Here is a 22,088-nt window from a genome sequence, read left to right as displayed (position 1 = left end):
TAAATATGAATATTGGTCAGTTTTTCCCTTTTCTTTGCTGAGGTGACCTTATGGTTTCTACCAGCATTTCTTTGTTTCTTTGAGTCTGTGATTGAAGGATTATATCACAAGGGGACTGAGGGTTCACACACTAATGACGCAGCTAATTAGGAGGCACTGCACTGAACTAATTATCTGTAGCTTGACTTTTTCACACAAGTAATAAATAATGACAGCTAATTAGGAAATGTGGATTTACTGCCCAGTCACAAAAAATATTTAATCATGTCTTTGTATCTCCTGTTCTCTTTGTCAACATCACCCTGTGCTGTTATTCTCTGTCATATTTCACTTTTCCTTTTATTTCACTTGGTTCTTGCTATAGGTCTCATTGGTGTAGGATTAGACTCTGCTGTTGCTTCTATAATACTGCCCTGTGGCCTTGATTAGACACACAGCCAGAACAGGTCACCACACACATGGTCCTGCACTGAATATGACGGTCACTGTCTCTCCTCTACCATATCCTGTTTGGACATATTGATGTAATTATGTCTAAGATGAAGAGATATGAGGGACAGACAGAGCAACAGGAGGAGGAGGAAGAGGAGGAGGCGAGAGACGAGGGGTAACCACCGGCTCACATCCTGCTTATGAAAGTCACAGACAGATAGTCATGTAAAAGCTTGTGAACTTGTGCACAACCACAGAGTCTGGATGTGTTTCCTGCTTCTCTTGCCATCTCACTTTACATGCTACCTCAGTTTGATGTGGTTTTATAGAACACATGCAGAGAGAGAAAGACACACATACAGATGCTGCAGGCTTACACTGTGGGCCTGGGGTTCTGCTGAGCAAATGTCTCTTGTGTAAATGAACGACTATACCCTCAAATAAGACACACTGCCACCATGGATAAATGTAAACCTGCTTAACTGGAATCTCAAATGTGTTCTTTTTTCTTTTTGCCTCTTTTTTAATGCATGACCTGTCTGTGCAGCATACTGTCGATCCCATTTTCCCCCAGATGCAGTTATCCCAGGTCTGGTTAGATGTCTGTGGTCAGCTTAGCTCTCCACTGATTGTTCTTACTGTGCATAGTTGAGATTTCTCATCTGGTTCTGTTCTCCTGCCCAGCTGCCCACTCAGACTCAGTCTGCATTTTCCCCTTAAGTGGCCACTGGATGCTGACAGGGACAGGAAACCACATAAAGGCCAGCTTCCTTTCCTGATGGGACTCTTTGTCGGGGGCGTTTGATATTGCTTTTGCTGAACGGATGTGTAACTGTGACCTCTGAGGTGGGAGGAGCTAGTCGATACAGTGTTTATACTCAAATATCTTTCTGTTTCTCAAACATCTCTCTGTCTACATGTGTGTACATGCCTGTTGTTTCAAGTCAAGAAGTGTGTTTATAATGGCGTACTTAACATTGCTGGCACTTGATGCTTTGAGAGAGATATGTCTTAGGAGTTGAGGCTATGCAGAGGAATCTCAGTTATCTCTGTCTGGGAAGGAGAACTTGTGTAAGCTTGTCTGCAGCAACTTATGCATAAAAAAAAACAAATTTAAAAAATTGTGGCCTCAATTTTAGATCTGAATTTGGCAGGAGGATCAGCCTTAAGCAGATCATGGTATGCTTATGCCATTTACTTGAGGGAAAGCTATTCAGATGTAGACACTTCCCTGTGCCGTCTGCCACAGGCTAAACCCTCTGTTTCTGTTGTCGTCCCTGGAGATTCACAAGCTTTACTCCTTCACCTGTCATGTCTGTCAACGTCTGTTTGTCTTTAACTTTATGGTTGTTTAACCGAAAACAAAGTGGTTATGGTTGTGGATGCCATAGTTGGATTAGGTATAGACCACATAACTGTAATAACCATGGTTCAACTCCAAGGGAAATTTGTTGCATGTCTCCCCTCGTTTCCTGTCTATATTGCTGCTGCGAATATTGGCAAAAATGTCAATAGTGTGGTGTTGCTTCCGCTGGAGGTCATTTTCACAATTTTTATCCTGGTGCTGATTTAACGGTGACTCTGAAGTTTTGAATGTCAGATGCACATGTGCATCTGCTGAGTGCAGCCATGCATATGTTTCCCACCAGACACCAGACCACATAAAATGCTGCAAGCAGACCACATAAAATGCTGCAAGCTGTCTGAGAGTGAAATCTGGTGTGCAATGTAAAGCCATTTAATGGTTTCATGCCAACTGAAAGCTGACATGATGTTGACCCTGCCTTCATCTATTTCCCAAATTGAAGAAGCACACATCCCTCACCAGGGGATAGGATTTTCCAAAAGGTTAGTTGGGTTTATTGATGTCCTACAAATAATCATAGAAATACAACTTTCCAGTTCTCTCACCACACAAATGACTTCAAGGCTCTGCGCTCCTGCACAGGGGTTTTCACCCGGCCTGGGTGATTAGACCTCACTCAGGTTGAAGGTGGGCAGAGCTAATGCTGGGAATTAGATGAGCTCACCAGACTCCGTGCACCAGTAAGAATGACAATGGTGTAATTGGTCCCACCCTGGCAGGTGCAGCAGAGCTAAAAGCAGAGTGAGAAGGCCACGTTCACACACCCACACACTTTTGAGGAGAATCATGTGGTTGGTGTTCAGAGCCTTTAACACCACAGTCATGGTCTGAGCCTTCCATGCTGTGATGCACTTGATGTTACATGTAAATGCACAGTATAAATAGTCAATAGTGACAAATTCAACATTTACATAGTATTCAGAGTGTTTAAAATAATGCTGTTTATTTTCAGTTCTTGTTTGTATTTCTTTTTAAACTTTTACCACCCTCTTTGGACAATTCTGATAATTAGACTCTTACGATTAATTTTTACAAGATATTTCACTCTGTTGCACAGCCAACTGATCTGAAGGTACAGAGACAGTATGTCATGCATTGTTCTAGGATTATTTCCAGGAGTCTAATCAATACATACTGTATATTGCATGTTTATATTCATGCAGCTTTTCATAGTACTAGAAGTCCCTGAATGCTGTGTTTGCATTCAGCAGATAGAAGTTCAACATAATGTGCATAAGGAAAGGATGAATACAACAACCAACCCTCATGTTTGTTGAAGTTCAAAAAGACGGAGGTATAGGGACATTGAACTGTAATGAGTGGGGAAATTAAACTGCTTCTTTTGGCTGGAGGAGTTCAGTAGATGCAGAGGTCAATTTAATGATAATGTATGTACAGAGAAAACATGAGAGGAAAAGAGAGATGTGAAAAGTAATTTCCAGTAAACCTCTTGCACAGACACACAAACACACAAACCTCTGTCCATTAATTTCACTGATTTCATTTCTTAGACAGTCACCTCATTACCACTGTCTGATAGCTATCATTCATTTGGCCTCTCTGTCTTTTATGCTTTATGTTTTTTCCCTTGTCTTGTTCCTACAATTTCTTGGTCACTCCCTCCTTGTCTTGTTATGGCATCAGCAATTTGTAGCAGGAGATGATGAAGTGTATTATTTGGCCCTTTTTCAACAGAGTAACTGCCACATAAAACAGCTCCCTGGAACACACAGCAAAGAGCTTCCTGTTGTAGGGACAAAGTCTCTGAAATGGGCTGACCATAAATATGGTTTAGAGCTCAGCAGAGATGTATATTGTGCATTCACTGTACATAGGAGCCAACATTGAACATGGTGTAGGCCATTTTCCCAAGGTGTTTATTATTCTTAACAAGTCAGGATTAAGTTTTACTGTTTCAAACTGTCCTTGGTGTCCTGAATGAAGACATTTTCATATATCCCACCAATTATTGGTCCAAAAGCTGTTTTCTTCTGCTGTGTGACTTCATTAACCTCTGGAAGCAGGTTGTGTGTTATTACAGCAGAATGAAGATGACGGAGGGTCTTGCTTTCCCTTCCAAACTTGAAACATGCTGCAGTGTTTCATGTTTATATTTGTGATGCATTTTTAAGTGATTCCTATCCCAGGCAACAGAAATGTTGCCATGTTGTTGGATTGGTCTGATGGTGGATTTTTTTCCACTGATGGAAGCTGTTACAGACTATAATGCACTGCAGCTAAACACTTAGGATTGCACAGCTGGAAAAACAAACTCTCATGCTGTTACTATTTCTACCAGTGTCACAATCACTATCACTCTCCTTACTGGCGAGCAGATGCAGCGAGTCCAGGCAAGTTCTCTGAGGGATGCTGAAAGATACTCCGGGAGGTGAAGATAAGTTAAAATGGATGGTTGGTTCAGTCCAATGTAAGCACAAAAACATCTTGAAAGAGTACGCGCAGACGTAATAAATAAGAGGGTGATAATAAAAATAAAAACACCGAAAAGGTAGATTTATTTTCGTTCACATTACACTTTAAATCCACCTGCACTTTAGCTCTTCTGTTATAACTGTCTAAATCTCTCACCCCAAAAAAGAAAAAAATGTACGAGGTGAAGGGTTACAAGCTTGACAAGCAGTTCTTATTTGCGACCGTGACCTACCATGTGAAATCCCATTTCATGTCTGTGCTGAGACAGAGGCTGCTGTTGGTGCAGGTGGGTGCAGATGGTGCTGTAAACAGCCTCTCTGACAGAAAGTCTCAGGTTTGTGTTCTGAGAGGCTGCTGACCCCAAACACAGAACCTATCTTTGTGCTCTGCCTCTGGCATGACGCTGGTGTGAAATGGTGCAGAACCCAGGAGGAAGCATCTGGTAACAAGATCTACTTCACTAATATAGAATTTGTTAACAAAATAAGGGACATTTACCTTTGGCTGCTTTATATTTCTAACTTTATTTTTCACAATCAGTCCTACAACACTATTTGATAGAAATGAAAAATAAAATAAAAATGTATATTCTTTGTGGTTAAATGTATTGTTTATTGGTATAAATACATATTACAATAAGACATATTATTGTATATTACAACATACAATAATATTATAGCTGCAGTGATCAGTTGATCAATCAGGCAATTGACAGAAAATTAATCTGTTATTATGTTTCAAGCAAAAGTGCCAACATTTTTCTGGTTCAGTTTCTTCAATGTGAGAATTTGACACTTGACTTCATCTTTTATGGGAGTGAACTGAATATCTTTGGGATAATGGCTGCTCGTCAGCCAAAGATTTTTTGCAAAGTTTGCAGTGATATTAGGCAGAGAGGAACAGCAGATCTTTTCGTTTAAGGAGCTGGAACAAGCAAGTATTTGGTAAACAGTTAATTGAGAATGAAAATTGTTGCCAGTTGATTTTCTTAATTGATTCATATTGACTGGATTGTTTCAGCTCCAGCCTGTTTCTCCCTTCACACAGTCTGCAGACCAATCTGTGACATCTGCATCAAAGAAGGCACAGATGGTGGATTCAACTCTAATACTGAAAAAGTTGTGTTGAGGAAAGAAACTTTGTGAATAGTCACATTTCAAAAAGACAGAGTTAAATTCACAAAGGTTTTATCTTTCGAGATTCTAGCATGAAAGTGAATTGAGTCCTCCTCCTTATGGGCAAAGATCAGAGCCCTTAAGGACACAGCGATGTCTCTGAATATGACCTCTCCTCCTCTGTCATACTCTCCTAAGCTTCTTTTTTTTTCTTTTTTTTTTTTTTTTTTTTACAAGCTTGATTCTTCAGAGTCCAGTGTGAAAGTTGTGTTATCAAAGGCTTGGGCTGCTAACAGACCCTCAGAGGATGTGGAGAGAGACAGACATAGCAGAGTGTGAAACCTGAGCCTTTCTTTATCAGAATTATGCATGAGCCCAGAGAATAAGACCCTTTATAGTCTACAGTCGTGGTGGCAGCGAAGGTGACTCCCAGACCTTGCGCTGTAGCTAACACGGTTTGGGAGTGAAAAATCTAGTTAGAATGTAAGAGAGGACACATTTGAAATGGTGTTGATCTATTTCCCTTCTCATCTTCTGTCACCCGTCCTCAGCCTCTCTGCTCTAATCACTGCTGCCTATAAAAGTCATCAGCCTATTTGTGGCCTTGTTATTCACCAGAAACCCTCAGTCTGGGCATATCTGCTTGTTACTCCATCTTTGGCCAAAAAGGAAGGATTAAGGGCAAAGGATCATCAATTTGTTCTGTTCTTTTGCTGTGCCTGTTATCCCTGGGCTGTCATCTCCTGTGGAAACTAACTTTTCATCCTCTATGACAATTGATTTGCTGCACAAACTGCACCCTCTGGGAGCTGCATTTACCATTTTGTGACACTATTGAAGACATTGGAGAGGTAATGACACGAAGATGTGCTTTGTTTTAATCCACTAGTATAGTAAGAGACAGAGCTCTTGCCTCTCTTTGGCATCTGCAGAAGTGCTGGTGACAAGATACATCTATTTTGCCAGGAAGTGCATCTTATAAGAGGTTTACAGATCAAAACAAGTTGAATATACCATAATAAAATGTCAGCACTTCACCTCATCAGATTATGTCTATATTTGTCTTGCACTGTCCACCATGTTTGCATTAGAACACCACTGATAGAAATATTTCATATCATCACAGTGTTGGATCTCAGAAATCATTAGTTGTCGTCTTATCAGTATGGCTGGGACCACAATACAGTGTGTGTCTTGTGTTTTTATGTCCTCGGGCATTTAGTGAGATGGGAGGAAAAGAAGGATTAAGATGCGAGGAAGCAGGGAGACTTGGTACATACAGTAGTCCTCTGTCACCATGGCAACAAGTCACAGCTAGGACACAAGTGAAGTGCTGGAGTAATTAAGAATTGGTAGCAGCAGTCGCTTTGTGGTGTGTGTGTGTGTGTGTGTGTGTGTGTGTCTGTGCGTGCGTGCGTGCGTGCGTGCTTGCGTGTGTGTGTGTGTGTGTGTGTGTGTGTGCGCGTGCTGTTTAGACAAAGATGGCACTTCAGCTGTTGCTGCTTCTTAGAAACATAAGGAAAGTTGTCAGGGTTGAGATTTCCACGCAAAACAAATCCTGTCAGTGTGCGTGTATATGTGTGTGAGAGAGAGAGAGAGAGAGAGAGAGAGAGAGAGAGAGAGAGAGACAAAGAGAGTGTGTATTGGGTTCTTCTTGTGTCTGTAGCTGGTGTCCTCCTCTGCATGACTGAATTTCCAACCACTGAAATCTCTCAACAATCCATTGGATGGACTGTCACAAAATTTTGGTGCAGCCATTCACGTTCCCCTCAGGATGAATACTAATCCCTTTTGTGGAGAAAATATACTTGAAATATTCTCACTGCTCTGGCAGACTCCTTTACTTAAGAGAACAAAGCTTAAAGGACTCAATAAAAACTTGATAAGAAGATTAATTCATCACTCCGTATCAGTATCAGCTTGATTACTTTATCTTGTGCTCACATCAAATCCGAGTGTCATGAAATCAACACAGACTGACACAAGTATTAGCTCAGGTAGTTTTATTCCAGCGTAGGAGTACTGGTTTATTTCTGGCTCTCTGGGCATATAATAAAGGCGTGTGGTCCACCACATGCATGAGGAGGAGGTGGGGGTCAATAGATGCCCCAGCAGTGAATTTGTGCCCCCTAACTGTTTAATCCACCCATGGCTTTTCTTCCCACAGAGCTGATTTCCCTTTGCAAAGATTTGTTTATGTCCAAAGCACCACAGCCCTGTCAGACCCAGTGTGAACTCAGCATTATGTAACTATGATTGATTACTCATTAAGGAACCACGCAAGGCGTTAATACCAGCACTGAATGCAGCACAACAAGCCAGTGAGTGTTTGTGAGTCTCGAACACAAACCGAGAGCACTGAGTGGGAATCGGGGATCATTACAGGCTCAAAACAAAACTTGATTGTACTGAGTGCTGGAAGTCTTGCCCTGTTTTGCTCCCTGGATAGTGATACAAATATTGTGACACCATTTGACTTGGAGTTTGGACAGATGTGTTATGTAATCAGCCTATCCTCCTTTTGTCTGGTGCCAAAAGACCTTGATTCACCACCTTAAGATGCCAAACAGCTCAGGATCACTGTTCCCTGAGCTGCTGAGAAATGTAGCTTTGCTGTGCTCATTAGACAAACCACGAATCAGTCCTACCTATTCCTTGCTGTATAACAGGATTTTCTTCATTCCATATCCACGCCATAAAAACCTTGGCATTATTATTTATTTCTGTTTCCATTCTCATTTTTAGCCATGTTGTTCAATTAGTCCACCACTTTGGTTCAGACTGAAATATCTCAACTGTCTAACTGGGTTGACTTGAAATTTGATCAAGACATTCATGTTAACCATAGGATGAATCCACATGGTGGATGTTACTGATGTGGATTTTACATATTTGCTCTGTGCCTGTTGGTCAAATGTGGATTATGTGTTTATGTCAAACAGCTAGTCATTATACAGCATGTGATGCAGATAGCAATTATGGGGCACTTGCCAGCTCTCAGTATGCAGGATTCATGTTTATATTTCCAGCATCTTTTTCCTGTGTCTGAATGGTTTTATGTTTTCACTAACTGGAGCTTTCTTTTGTTTCCTCTTTTGCAGAATGAGAAGCCTCTGGGTCATTCTGCAAGCAGGTCCAGCAATATATCAAAGGTGAGCGAAGCACACACAAATAGAAAAATTTGAATGAATGATACATGGCCTTCACAGAGAGAGAAAAGAGAGACTGAAGACAGGAGGACATCAGTGCAGTGAGCTGTGGAGGCTGAGATTGACAGAACAGATAGACATACATACAGCGTGAGAGCAGCTGATAGATAAACTGCCTCTCTCACATCACGTCGCCCCACAACTCAACAAAACAGACGTGTCTTTACACCTCAGCTCCTCAGCTTGCTGTGACTCGCTGTCAGACAGACTGTACAAACCCCTGTCCTCAGTGACTCCTGTCTTTCTCTGCTTTCATCGAATCTGGCTTCAGGGTTTCAATCCTTGTTCTCCTGAGCCTCTTAGAGGATAAACCCTTTACTTGCACTAATAGATGTCAGAGTCGCATCATCACCATGGGACAGCTTCGACAATAACATTTGGTCCACAAGCTAGTTGCTCTTTAAACGTGACCACGATGAGAGTTACTGCACCTTAGTGATAAATAGACCAACACTCATTCTCAGGGTTACAGTTACAGTTGAACATAAATACCGTCTTCTATGACAATGTTTCAGTCCCAGACTAGAAAGGACTATACTGTGCGGCTTTACAAAAAATGGACTCACTGATTGACTGTGGCATTTATTGAATGAAATTCATTTGAACTCTATTTCAGTTTGATAAAAGATAACAGACATGCTGAATACATGCAGCTGCTCAGTTTTGTGGACCTGATTGTGGCCTGAGACATGTAAAACATTGTATTTAATTCATTATTTAATAACTAATCTTAACTAATATAAATTAATATTTAATATACAAATTCAGTACTTCATAGTTTTGTCATTTTTGCACACTTTAACACTTGCTAATCAGTTAAATTTCAGAGATCCTAACACTACAGCTTTATAACAGAGTATATTTAGGAAAGCAATATGAAAGACCCAACTGAAGAAATCCCCAGTTTAACTCGTGTATTTTCACCACAAGTTAGTACAAAGTCTGTCAAAGTCAAATCAGGATGTGGTCAGACTGATTAATAACTTCACATTCCTATCAACTATCAGAGAACACAAAAGAGAGATAATAGTCTGTGCTCATGGAAAATCTGTTCTGAAAATCTGATGACAGAGTCATCACCTCCAGATAAATGACCTTTGGTATTTATCTATAAGATTGAAACTAAAATTAATTTAAGTAAGATATGCTTTACAACTGAATCAACAAAAATGGCATTCACCACCACTTTAAAGGAATAGTTTTATATTTTGGGACATATACTTGTTTGCTTTCTTGGCTAGAGTTGGATGAATATATCAGTATCACTCTCTTGCCTGGACGCTAAATGTGAACCTACAGCTAGCAGCCGGCTAACTTAGTTTAGTATAAATACTAGAAACGGGAGAAAACAACGCGTCTGGCTCTGTATGAAGGTAACAAAGTCTGACTCCCAACAATAATAAAGCTCATTAGTTAACACATCAACTCCTGTTTGTCAAACTTTATGTTTTCCTGAACAAGAAATGATTCAGAGCATCATGAGACCATCATGAAAACTATGACACTTTTATTTTTGTACAGATTAAAGTAACCAGATTGTGTTAAATGATGTGCTTTAGGTGAATTTAGTGACCTTCAGTTTCCAGTTGTGTTTTGTACAGTGTCTGTGAAGAGACATTAAACTGTCTGTCTCTGTGTTGTGGCTCAATAGTTTGGTTTGATAGTCAGACGGGGCTCAAAATAGCTGAAATGAATCAATTAAAATCTATATTGCACATCGGCTCAGGACATTGCCAGTAGTTGCAGAAATTCAGACAAATACACAGAACATGGCCAAGAAATCTTAAGTTCCAGGTATGTCTTCCGTAAACCAAGGGGTTGACTTATTCAGTTAACGGTCTCCATTCATTGTCATTGAATGTCCTACACAGGCTGCCATTCCTCTGATAAATGTGAGCGTAATGGAGTGATAGACATAAAGGCTCTTAAGCTTGACAGCTTTAATTAATAATCAGCAGTCTGCATGCCACCTGGTGTTTCCTGCTCCTTCCTAAAGGGAAATACCTCTGAACGACAGGCTTTAAATCTGTATTAATTGTTCTCTTGCCTGCTGAGAGTCTCAGTGGTTAAAGACAGGTTTGAATCACCACTTTGGACTGAGTGAGTGAGGAAATGGGACAAGAGGTCCTCTCCAAACTCTTGAGAGACTGTTAAAGACTCAAAGTGAAAACCAAGATTTAACAGTGGATTATGGTGGAGGTGTAATATATTTTCAGTAACACGCTGTCTTCCTGAAACCACTTTCCCCCGAAGCTTCTTGAATCAGAATATGATCTGTGAGACTACAGAAGAGGATTTTATGCATATATGCAGTGCATTTACCACTTTCTCTGCTCTCTGCAGTATTGGCAGGGTGAGATGGAAGATTTTCATATTTTCAGCAGTGACTCAAATATTCCTTTTTGCTGAAAGAATATAGAATGTAGGTCAAGTTCATTTATGTTGCAATGCCCCAGAAAAAGAAAGATAAAAACACTTTTTGAATCACAGTAAAACGCACAGCTGATAAGATCTTCACTTAATTTAAACGTGCCTTGTCTGTACGAGCCGCAGTTTTAATGGCGGATCTTGACTTGATTGTTTTCATTCATTTCCACACGAACTCCAGCCAGACTCAAAATAAGGACACCAAAACAAACCCTACATTGCTTCACATGGCACAGATTCAAGCTGAATCACATCGGCTCGTGTCAGGTCCGATCAAAAATGAATGTGCTCGAATCCAATTGTTGACCTATTTAAAAGATCTCTCTACATAAATAACCACAGCATCAGCATGAGAGGAATATTTCATAACATGTCCAGCTTGGCATGGCAATACAGTCTGGATGATGTGGATGTGAAAGCTCAAACATCCAGAGAATTTGTTAATTCTGTCAAAGCACTTGCTCTAGGTTTATACTGATAACCTGGCAGGATCTAGCTTCTGAAGTTTTTCGTGTAGTCAGTCACCAAACTGCTGGTGTGTTCTTTAATCGTGCAGCGTTCTCCGTTCTGAGGATGACTCAGAAAAACATCTACCTTCTAGATCTCCAGTTACTTGTAACACTCCCCTGTCATGAGACACAGACCTGTCATGAGTAAGGTTTATATAATAACAGGAAAACAAGCTGCAGCATTTAGCCAGGGGGCAAAGTGTTTCATAAAGATGATATTGCCTCCATCAGAATAAGGTGTATGGTCTTAGATGAAAACATACGTGCATCCAAAGCCAGAAACTTGTTATCTCCCCTCTGCTCTCTATTTGTTTGTTCATTGATTCATTTATAGAGAAAGTGTCTTTTATCGAGCTGTTTAGAAAGAAATTGTCTGGAGGATAGTGAAAGAGAGGTGGAGCTGAGGGCAAATATTCAGCGTTTTTCATAGTATGAAAGAACGGTCAGTGTTGAACATACAAAAGCTGCCGTGAAAGGTTTATCTGAGCACAGAGTGTGGGCTGAGGATTACCCGTTGATTTGGCGTGAGTTGAGTTTCCACTCAGTGAGGTCAGGAGGCTTAGCTGTAGCCGTTTCTCTCTTTAGCACAGTGCCAGGGAGCTGTGCGATGCCTCCTACACTGTTTGGGAAGGAATTAAAGTATTACAGTCCTCATAAAGACACAAAGCAGCGACCCATCGCTCAGTGGGCTGCTGATAGTCAGCCAAACATCTGGTGGTGCTCTCAAATTCGAACTGCTGCAGTTTTCGGCATTTCAGGCTCCATCGCTACAGAGCGCAACCTGGGTCTTTCCTCCAGATCTCCGAGGGACCAGCAGGCAGACAACTGATGTTAGCAGCAGGAAATGAGCCAAAACACTGTTTTGAAGAAAGTGAAATTAATTGTTAATTTCTTGGAACACATCATATTTTTGTTTTTCTTCGCTTAATTTCTCAGTCTGGCAGCATTGCTCCTTTTTCTCTGCTGAGGCTGCCTCCGGTCCTTTGAGAAACCAGACCTAAATGATTTCATTACAAAATGCTTTTTGTGGAAAGTGCTATTATAGCTTGTTTGTCTGCGAAGTTGTAAAATGACAGCTATGGAGGGAAGGTAAAAAATATAAACACTGACTGAAATGCACTTTACCGCTGAAGCAGCCTGATAACACAATCAGTGCTGCAATGGTGGGTCATGCTCAGTTGTCACTATTTAGGGCTGCAACTATAATATATATTTATTATATATATATTTTATGATTGATTCATCTGTAGATTATTCTTTACTCAATAGAATATATATGTGTGTGTGTGTGTGTGTGTGTGTGTGTGTGTGTGTGTGTGTGATTTGATTAATTACAAATCTTTTACCACAAACAATTGTTGCACATAAGTTCAGTAATAATTAAGTTATATTTCAATTGTATTTTCTCTTCTTCAATGCCTCTCCAAGAGTTGAAGCAATTGCACTTACTGCCAGTTTCTGCTAGCTAATATGAGATCCCATTGAAACACATAGATGGGCATGATTTAACACAGTCTAAAGTCCCAGTGAGATGATTGGCCAGTCATATCAACCAGCTTTCCTTTGGCCGTCCGCACAGACTGCTGCTTCCAAATCACCCTGGCTCTTATGTGCTTGTAGTTTCTCAATAAAAAAGTGTTTCACTTTTTCTTCAAGTAGCTCATGAAAAATAGCATCTGAGCTGACAGTGGATTTTCAGCACTTGCTTGGTGTCAGAAGAAGAGATTAAGTCTGTGAATGAAATTTGCTCCTGTTTCATACTCCAGTGATTGAATACTATATCCATCTATAATCTTAGGAACTGGCCTTTTCTCTTCAACCTTCTACTCCCTCCCTCTCTTATTGTAAGTCTCTCACAGCTGCTGATAGTTTGAATACCCTTGAGCCACGATGCAGCTGCATTAAAATGCTCGGTACTAAAATTTTGTGTGATAGGGATTACAGAGATGTTTTATTAATTAAATCAGTTAAACCTGTCAGTGGGTTTTCCTTTGGTTGTATCAGTCCATGTAGCATATAATAACATGATACTTACTGTATTTGACTGGGATGTACCTGGGGTCCTCATCTTTGATTAAAGTGCGGCCTTGTGAGAGCTGAGGAGAAACTAAAAATGAAAGTTAAAATGTGTCAGCTGGGGAAAGAATGTAAAAAAATAAACTGCAATTGGAATAAAATAATAAAAGAACTTGCTGATTGAAATGTTATTGTACAGGGCTGTTGCATAATGCTTGAAAAAACATCTCAGCAATAATCCGCCCCAGCTCTGTGATTAACCTGTACCAAGGTTATAAACAGATGTGTATTCTTAGCCTCAGTATAATCGCTGTGCAGGCAGTCAGAAGTCAAATGGAATAACTTAAAATCTTCATCAGCATCACTTTTATGTCTTAGTTTACAACAAATTTGTTGTGTTAAGAAAAAAAATCTTTTCATCTTTTAACAATCACATCTCAAGTTTGACATCTTGGGAAAGCTACACACTTTGTTACTGAGAGTTACATGAGGAGATACCACTCTCACATCTGTCTGTTAAATATGAAGCTACGGCCTGCTGACAGTTGGCTTAGCATAAAGATTGAAAACAGGAAGCTGCTCTCTAGTCTTTTTGCTGAGCTGGGCTAACTGGCTGCTGGACAGAGTGATATTGATGTTCTCAATTAACCCTTGGCAAGAAATTGAATAAACCTTTTTCCCAAAATGCCAAACTATTCCTTTGAAATACATTTTGGATTTTGGAAACAGTCCTAACTCGTGGCCTTCTTACTCACCTCTTCCAGAACTGTTTCACATGGCCTTCCTCATTCATGTTAACAGTAACTCCTCCATCACAACTGAGCAAACTCTGGTTTGTTAATTGCAAAATATTTTTTTAAGATCAGTGCAGGTGATGTGAAAGTGATATTGATGAGGATACATAAACTGTGACTTCTTGGGATTGTTTTGTAAGAATACATTTTCATGCTTACTTTCTGTGTTACCTTTCTGTTAGCATCTTGTTAACATCTGGCCCGTTCACATTGTCTGTCCAGCCATGTGTCCAGCTTGTTAGAAGCGTCACACTGGGGGACAGTGATTCATTGTTTCTGTTAGATCTTAAAGGTTATTCTTCAAAGGCCCCTGCAGCTAGAAAATGAGAGCTGTATTTCTCTCCAGGTAGAGACGGTAAAAAAAGGATGAAGGCCGAAGTAATAGCAGATGTGAGAAAAGAGGTGTTAGAGAGTAAGAGAAGGTTTTAACAAGCGATAAAGAGAGTAATTTATGCATGGATGAAGGATGTGTGTGGAGGGTGGTAGTCTTCAAGGAGAGAGGTTAAATGAGTAGTCGTCATAATAATAAATTGGGAGACTGTTTTGGCAACCACAATAAACAGGCTTTCATTACAGTCAGAGTATGATGTGAGGCTGGATCTCATCTAATTAACACATCACAATATGCTTCTTTACACAGTTTACAGTTTCTAAAGTAAAAGGTGGCAAGTATCGAAGCCATCTAACACTATTCATCAGCAGTTGGTGAAACATCCTCTTGCAGTGTTCTGGTTTTCCATTAAACACTCATCAAAGGTCCTCGTCACGGAAGAGGCCGGTTACAAGAGCAGTTGTTGAATAGAGGCCTGAAGAGTCATACACACTGTTAGGAAGTTAATCATTACTATTTCAATGTTGTTATCATCACCCTGTTTGACTGTTTGACTTGTTATCTATTTGCTAACTCCCTCTGGATGGCAATATGAATGATTAACAGAGGCAAGACCGCACAGGAACATTATATTTACACAGCTAGAATAAAATAAGGAATAAAGATACCACCCAGTGTCACCGTTGCAATTACGATCCACCTCTTTTTCTTATCTGTCTGCAGTCAGATTTCAGTCACACAAGACTTTAGCTTAGCACGTCATCAGTTTCTTGTTTGTGGTCATTGTTGTGTAAATGTAGCGCTGAAGCAGCATGTTCCACCTACGTAGTAAAATATACAGCAATGCTAGTTGCAAAATAATAATGTTTTATTGCTTTGGTGTGGTATTTTTGTCTCCTCTCGGAGCTGTCTGTTCATTTTGCTTTTGGCCTATAGTCCAGACAAATGCAAGAGCCTCAAGCAGCACGCTTGAATGTGAGGTGTCAGAATAAGAAAACGAAATGGAATATTTTAGAGAAATTAGATAAGTTGGGGAAAAATGCAACCTATAATGAACTATTAAATAGCAACATTACAATGAGAGGGAGAGCATGTCTGAAAAAATGCAGTTAAAGAGGAGCTGGGCTGTTCATGTACAGTCAGAAAAACAGGCTGAAGGACAAAGCTGGGCATTGAATTTCCTATCGACCGGTGTCAGGCCATGAGCTATAAATTTCCCCTTAGTTAGAAATAAAATCAATAGGTAATTAGTTTCTCATTGAAATTGCCAGCTCCCCTGTGTCTTTAGGTTAGCAACCCAAACACTATCTGATCCTATTCTTTATGTTCCCTGCCCAGTCTGTAGCTGCCACTGTGTAAGAGCCCCTGGATGTTGTGTTGAGGGGATTGTCTCACAATTAGGAAATATTCTTATTCACTTTCATTCTTGTGAGTTAGGTCAGAAGATTGATACCACTTTCATATCTTTTCTCTAAATATGAAACTCGAACCAGATGACAGTTAGCTTATCTTAGCATAAAGACTGGAAGCAGAGAGAAACACCTGGCTAACCTGGCTCTTTCCAAAGGTCAAAAACTTAATGACCTTCTAAAAAGAAGTTAGTCTTTTTAGCGAAGAAGAAAAAACGTTAACGTCAGCTTCTGACTTGTAATTCCAAATGGGAGATATCAGGACAACAATATCTCCCTCTCTGTGAAAACAACTACACAAGTGATAACAAATCAGTGGGAAAACAGGCTGAAAAGCCAGTGTTGCTGACAGTTATAGCCAATTAAAATCCAGTAGTAACACTAATACAATTGAACCAGTTAATTAAAAGAAGCTGCGCAGTTTGAATCTTTTTGCATGTGTTGAATTTGTAACACAGCAAAAGTAACAGATACAGGATATTCAAGTGATGTGACTACAAGGCTAGCACCTTCTTAAAATAATGCATGAACACTAAATTGGAATAAGTTTTTCCTATTCTTCACATTTTGTTGACTTTGCCTAAAGGCAACTTTATCACTGACGTTTCATGTGTGCTCATTTTCGGTTATTTTCTTCCAAATGAAGTGGATAATCCAGCCAAACTGTTGGTTGTTGTTGTGTTCCCAGATCTCAGCAGTTAACATGATGAGTGACATGTGATCATAAAAAATAGAAATACTGGCCAAAACTTTTTAAATAAAATGGTAATAAAACAGAAGTTTCCTTTGAAATTCAAGACTATTTTAAGTAACCTCATCATACCATTTGTGTTTATATAATATGGATGAATGCTACAATAGATGATAATGAAGATATTTTTTTAATATAATAGTCCTGTACCTGCAGGTGCATCTGTTTAAAAATTCCCTGCGGAGGCTGAACCACTCTACAGTCTCCAGCCCCAGCTGTGCCTTTCTCAGCGCCCCATTCTTCATAACTCCCCTCTGTCTTGCAATCTGCCGCCCTCACTCCGTGGCAGCCTCATGTTTTGCCTGCTTCTGATGCACTGAGACCGATTTTGTCTGGCACTACTTTAATCAGATAGATTAACTGCCAGTATTGTGTTTTTTTTTTTTTTTTTTTTTAAATCATTCTGTGCATCAGTGTGTGACGTGTTTTTACTCTCTCTGTAAAGATCAGATTCAGGTGCTGACAGCCTGATAATTCTCACCACACAGACACAGGATCTTTCCTGGCAGCAACGTGATTTGATTCTGTTTGTTGAATAATACTGTAGTAATTTTGCCTGAGGATTTCACTTAGACATTTCATTATTGTATTGTCTATCCTAAACTGCCTCGTTTTGTGCATTTGTTTCGTTCCTCAGGCGGGGAGTCCGACTTCCGTCAACGCTCCATGCAGTTTCTCGAGGACGTCAGTTTCCCCTTCAAGCCAGGACATCTGCAGGTACAAATCACTTCAACCTGAGTGATATCAACCAGAGGACAATAAATTTGATAAATTTATCAGTTCATTATTGGTAAAGATTCTTATCAGTGGGTGATGTTGGTTTACCCTTAACCTTTGAGCAACAACGTGTCATTGTGTGGAGTAGCCCTGGTTGCATGTAACCTCCAATAAAACAGACATGGGTTGTCCAGTCTCTGGTTTTTTCAGGCAGAGCCTCCAAAACCTTTTAACTCCTTTTATTCAAATTCCTTTGATTTCAAATGCATGATGTCTTTTCCATTTCTCTTTTTTGCCCTTTCCTGTTCCCCCTCCGGCTGTCCTTTACCACTGTCGTTTATCACATGTTCCTCTCATAAACACATGCACAAACACTTTCACACCAGCAGTCAGGATCAGGAGCGTCAGAAGCAGACTGCAGTGGTTCTGTTGAATTCTAATGGTAAAACCTGTCAAGGCTCAGGAGGTATTTCAGTGACCACCCTCTGCACAGAAGCCCTACCAGCTTCCAAACACACTAAACAACGAGACTGGCTCTCTCTGCTCCGCCCCTCGTCCGTCAACATCCGACCCAATGGCTCGCTCAGGTTTTCTGTGTCTCTGAATGACGTGGGCCAGCGCGTGGACAGTCTCTGTCGTGGCCTGCACTTCATCGATCGCACCTGCTCTGAGGGAGAGCTGGAGGTGAAGCCTGAGCCTGCTCCGCCACCCAGCTTGGATCGAAGGGTGCACACACTCAATGGCAAGCTGGCTGCAGCGCCCGCTCACCAGCACCCAAATCCGGCTTTCTCAACACGCACCCATCCCCACCTTGTCCCCTCCTTCACAAACAACTACAAATACATGTTGGGCATCCCTCCCGCCAATTGTTTTCCATCTGACCCTGCCGTCATTGCCCCTCCTCCTCCTCTTTCCAACACCCACCTCCACCCTCATCACTCCCCAAACACCAACTTCCTCCGTCTCCTACTCCCCTTCTCTCGATCTTCTACCTCGGCCAGCCTGCAGTGTTCTGAGCTGGGCAGCTATGCTTCTCACCTCCACATCACCAAGTCCTCTAGTGCCCTGCTGGAAGGCAGCGAGTCAGGGTTTCCCCCTGAGGATCTACTCGGAGATGATGACGTGTTTGAGGAGGATCGGTCCAGTCCAGCTCCAAAGGGAACGGGTCAGCTGGCAACTCCAGATACAGTCACCGTGGTTGGGCCAGGTGCTCTTCTAGCCCCCCTGTGCTATATGGATGAGGACAGTGACTTGGACTGCTGCCCATCCCCTTTGTCAGAGAAAACTGGGCCACTGTCACCCTATTCACTGTCTGGGGACTGCTGCAGGTGGGTGACTGTCTGGATGGTGTGGTCTACACCCACCCTTACTGTGACTTGGTAGAGCCCAGACTACCCCTGTGCCGTTAACGTGGCAGTGAACCCCAGAGCCCTGTGGAGTAGTGGAGAGCTTCTCATCCTGTAGTGTAACTACCCAGCAATCAGCTGTATTTGTCCTCAGACCCCCTGCTCGGAGTGGACCTGTTAATCAGAAGGATCTGACACATAGATGCTTTAGTCTGCACACACTGCAACACCATATGCCTCACCCTCAGCTGTCCTGGTTTAAACCCCCCTTGTGTGTGTTGAGTGGCTTCATTTAATTTCATACCATTTCATTTCATTTCATTTCACTGTTAGAGCAGTACTCTGTCATTTATTTTTTCACTGTGCTGTCAAGACAAGTTTTTTAAATAATATTTTATTGTTACCAGATCAATGAGGCCTTAAAGTGTCTTACATGGGCTGCTGAAATTTGTGATTGATTTTGCCCATAAGCTTCAAGCTTTGTAGTAAAGGCAGGGACAGGGCCAATAGCAATTTTAAGGAAAATACAGAGGAGCAAAGGTTAGGGTAGAGTTTTTCATAGTATTGAGGAATAGACTGTGTGTCTGTCTCATAAATATGGGAACAGGTACAATAAATGGTGGTGAACTGATGGCATCTGTCTGATTGGGTCAACTGGGGCATCATCAGTCTTTTTCACATGACAGTCTGAGTACAATCTGATTGGCAGAGCCAGGCCATGTTAGCAGGGACAGACTGAGTAGCATTTGATTACAGAACGGGTTATGGCTTTGTGGACCCTACACATGAGGTTTGCTAGTGGTAAGTTGCCAAGGAAAGGAATATTGAGCCCTTCTGGGTTTCAGTATCTATGTGTCAGTACTCTGCCTGGCAGCAGTTCACTGGATTGATGAGAGTTAAGTCTAAGACACAAAAAATGTCAATTATATCGGTCCGTCTTTGATGTCCCCTCAGCTGTGGTCTGTGCATGTACTTTGTCTCAGATTAGACATCTTATACGTCAGCTGTGGGCTGAGGGAGAAACCTGAGCCGAGAATTGGCAAGTTGGAGGCCAGAGATCAGGAGGGAGATTATTGGCTTCAAATAGTTTACAGTAGTCTCTGACTGCACACACACAAAAACACATCGTGCCAGCTTTCTGTCAGGTGGCTTAAAACGTGAGCTCAGAGCACAGGCTGACCTCACCTGTGAAAGTGCATGTGTGTGTGTGTGTGTAGCGCACATTAATTATTAGCCAGCTCTTTTATTGACAGCATGTCAGAATGTAACGGTTGGAAGTCTGATAAGAGGTAACCTGGGCTAATTCCTAATCACAAATGTCACCTTTTAGAAAATTCTTAAAGGTACAAACAGAGTTACATTTGCATTCAGCGTTTAGCATCAAAATGCATTGGGGGTAGAATCAAACATATTGAACGCATTAACTTTCTCACCAAACATTTCCAAAGCAGATTTCTATGATAATGTTAAAAGCTTGCATCGCTTACGCTTGCATTTGCATAGCTAGTAGTTATCTTCGTACCTGCCTTTTACATGGTGCTTTGTTCTGTTGCTTGACACATTACTGCTGGCACTTGTTGATCAGCAAAGAAACGCATAAACAGATGTCATTTAACTCTTTCTTTGAAGTAAATGGCATTCAGCATTCAGTGGCATTACATTCAGGCTTAGGTTTATTTGTTTTTACTGCCTTTTCGCCCTCTCCAGTTCTTGACTCACCTCTTCTCCTCTTTTTTGTGTTTTTGTGGCTTCCACACTCCCATACATTTTGCATTACCACCCTCTGTCATTCTCATGCATGTATTAATAGAGAACCACAAAATGGCAAAAACATTTCTCCATAGAGCCTCAAGTATTCAAAACCTCCATAGGGTACCTTTAAGCTTTTACATCTGAAATATAAACCAGCGAGAGTCTGTGTAATTCCTTAACCTTCCTCCAAAAGATAAGCTTCTACTCAGGAAATTTCATATTCTCTTTCAAGGCAAGCATGGCCACACAAAGGGAGACAAGTAACCTCTTAAGACGTGCAGAGAGGGGAAAGGAGGAAATAGGTAGATGGCTTCTAGTGGTGCTGCCACTAATTCAATTGTATTTCTCTATGATCAGTGTGTCTCTGGCAGAGTGTAGAGCTTAAACAGTTGAGACTGAAAACAGGCCGAGAACAGGAGAGAACAAAACGCCTCAGATGTCACACTCTGCCCCATACCACCCCTATGAAAATCTGTTTAGCAGAAGAAAGAAAAAAGCAGATTGGTGCTAAAAAATTCATTTGAGAATAAATACATAAACATTTCAGGATGAGGGCAGAACAGGGAATAGCTTGAGGGAGGGGATTTTAAAGCGACACACAGAGAGAGTGGAGTGCAAAGATCATCTCAGTGCCACAGGAGAAATAGTACGAGGAAACAGACAAGTGAGAACAGGAAGAAAGCGAATGCCAGGGCTGTAATGCTGCCGAGCTTGTTTCCCTCTCAGCTTGTGGTGCTTGTCATTTCCCGACTCTGTTTTGCTTCTCACATTTTAATGTTGACATACTCTAACGGTGCATCTGCCATCTTAAAATTACTGTTAAACAGGGAGTGTTTTGGCTGCTCAAGTGATGCAAATTAAATTTTTTACTTCCCTCCCATGCCTAACGGTGCTTGGAACGTACTGCTGCTGACACAGATTCAGATAATTTAGCTGTAAATCTGCAAGATTCTTAAGGTCATATGTTTGACAAAAGTGAGTTTTAATTTTGAAGCACTATATATACAATCCTGGTTGTTTAAAGCAGCCTGTAGAGAAAATATTTCTTGATAGAGGAGCAGGCTCTTCCACTCGTGTTGTTTACTGATCATTTTATTTCCACTGTGGCTCAATGTGGAGGTGTAGGGATTTTTCTGTGATTATCTCCTCCTACGCTTATAAAGTATACACATAAACATTAGAATAATTTGTTAAATCTGACCAGCCTTTGATATGAGCACCAAAAGAGAATCCAGGTCCTTAGGCTGATTCTATAATTCTTTTTAATTGAAATAGGAATACAGTACAGTATGTGTGGGATGAAAATCTGCAGTTCATCTTGCAATCCATGCAAACAAACACAAACAAAGCAGCCCGGCCATAACCAACAGGAAAAAAGCCTCTTCTAGAGATGTTAATTATGCCTCGTCTATCCTTTAATCCCTCAGTCCTCACTGCACTCCCTCCTCCTCCTCTTCCTCTGTTTGAGAAATCCGTAGAAA

The 22,088-nt window shown here is 41.0% G+C and overlaps 1 protein-coding gene across 2 annotated transcripts in view; it reads left to right on the top strand.

Moving 5' to 3' along the window:
- The window catches only part of marchf8 (membrane-associated ring finger (C3HC4) 8), a 79,717-nt gene that overhangs the window by 46,604 nt on the left and 11,025 nt on the right, over positions 1 to 22,088 (top strand). The window contains exons 3-5 of one of the 2 annotated variants that reach the window (XM_071480608.1): positions 8,448 to 8,498; positions 17,430 to 17,530; positions 17,899 to 18,837. In XM_071480608.1, coding sequence (XP_071336709.1) covers positions 8,448 to 8,498; positions 17,430 to 17,530; positions 17,899 to 18,837 — 1,091 coding nt within the window. The remainder of the gene's footprint in view (positions 1 to 8,447; positions 8,499 to 17,429; positions 17,531 to 17,898; positions 18,838 to 22,088) is intronic. The other variant, XM_071480607.1, reaches the window with a different exon arrangement.

Source organism: Trachinotus anak, unplaced genomic scaffold (assembly GCF_046630095.1).
Source record: "Trachinotus anak isolate AG129_WGS33_773 ecotype Australia unplaced genomic scaffold, CSIRO_AGI_Tana_v1 ptg000007l, whole genome shotgun sequence".
Lineage (NCBI taxonomy): Eukaryota > Metazoa > Chordata > Actinopteri > Carangiformes > Carangidae > Trachinotus > Trachinotus anak.
The sequence above is the reverse complement of the archived record's forward strand: the minus strand, read 5'-3'. Positions and strand labels throughout refer to the sequence as shown.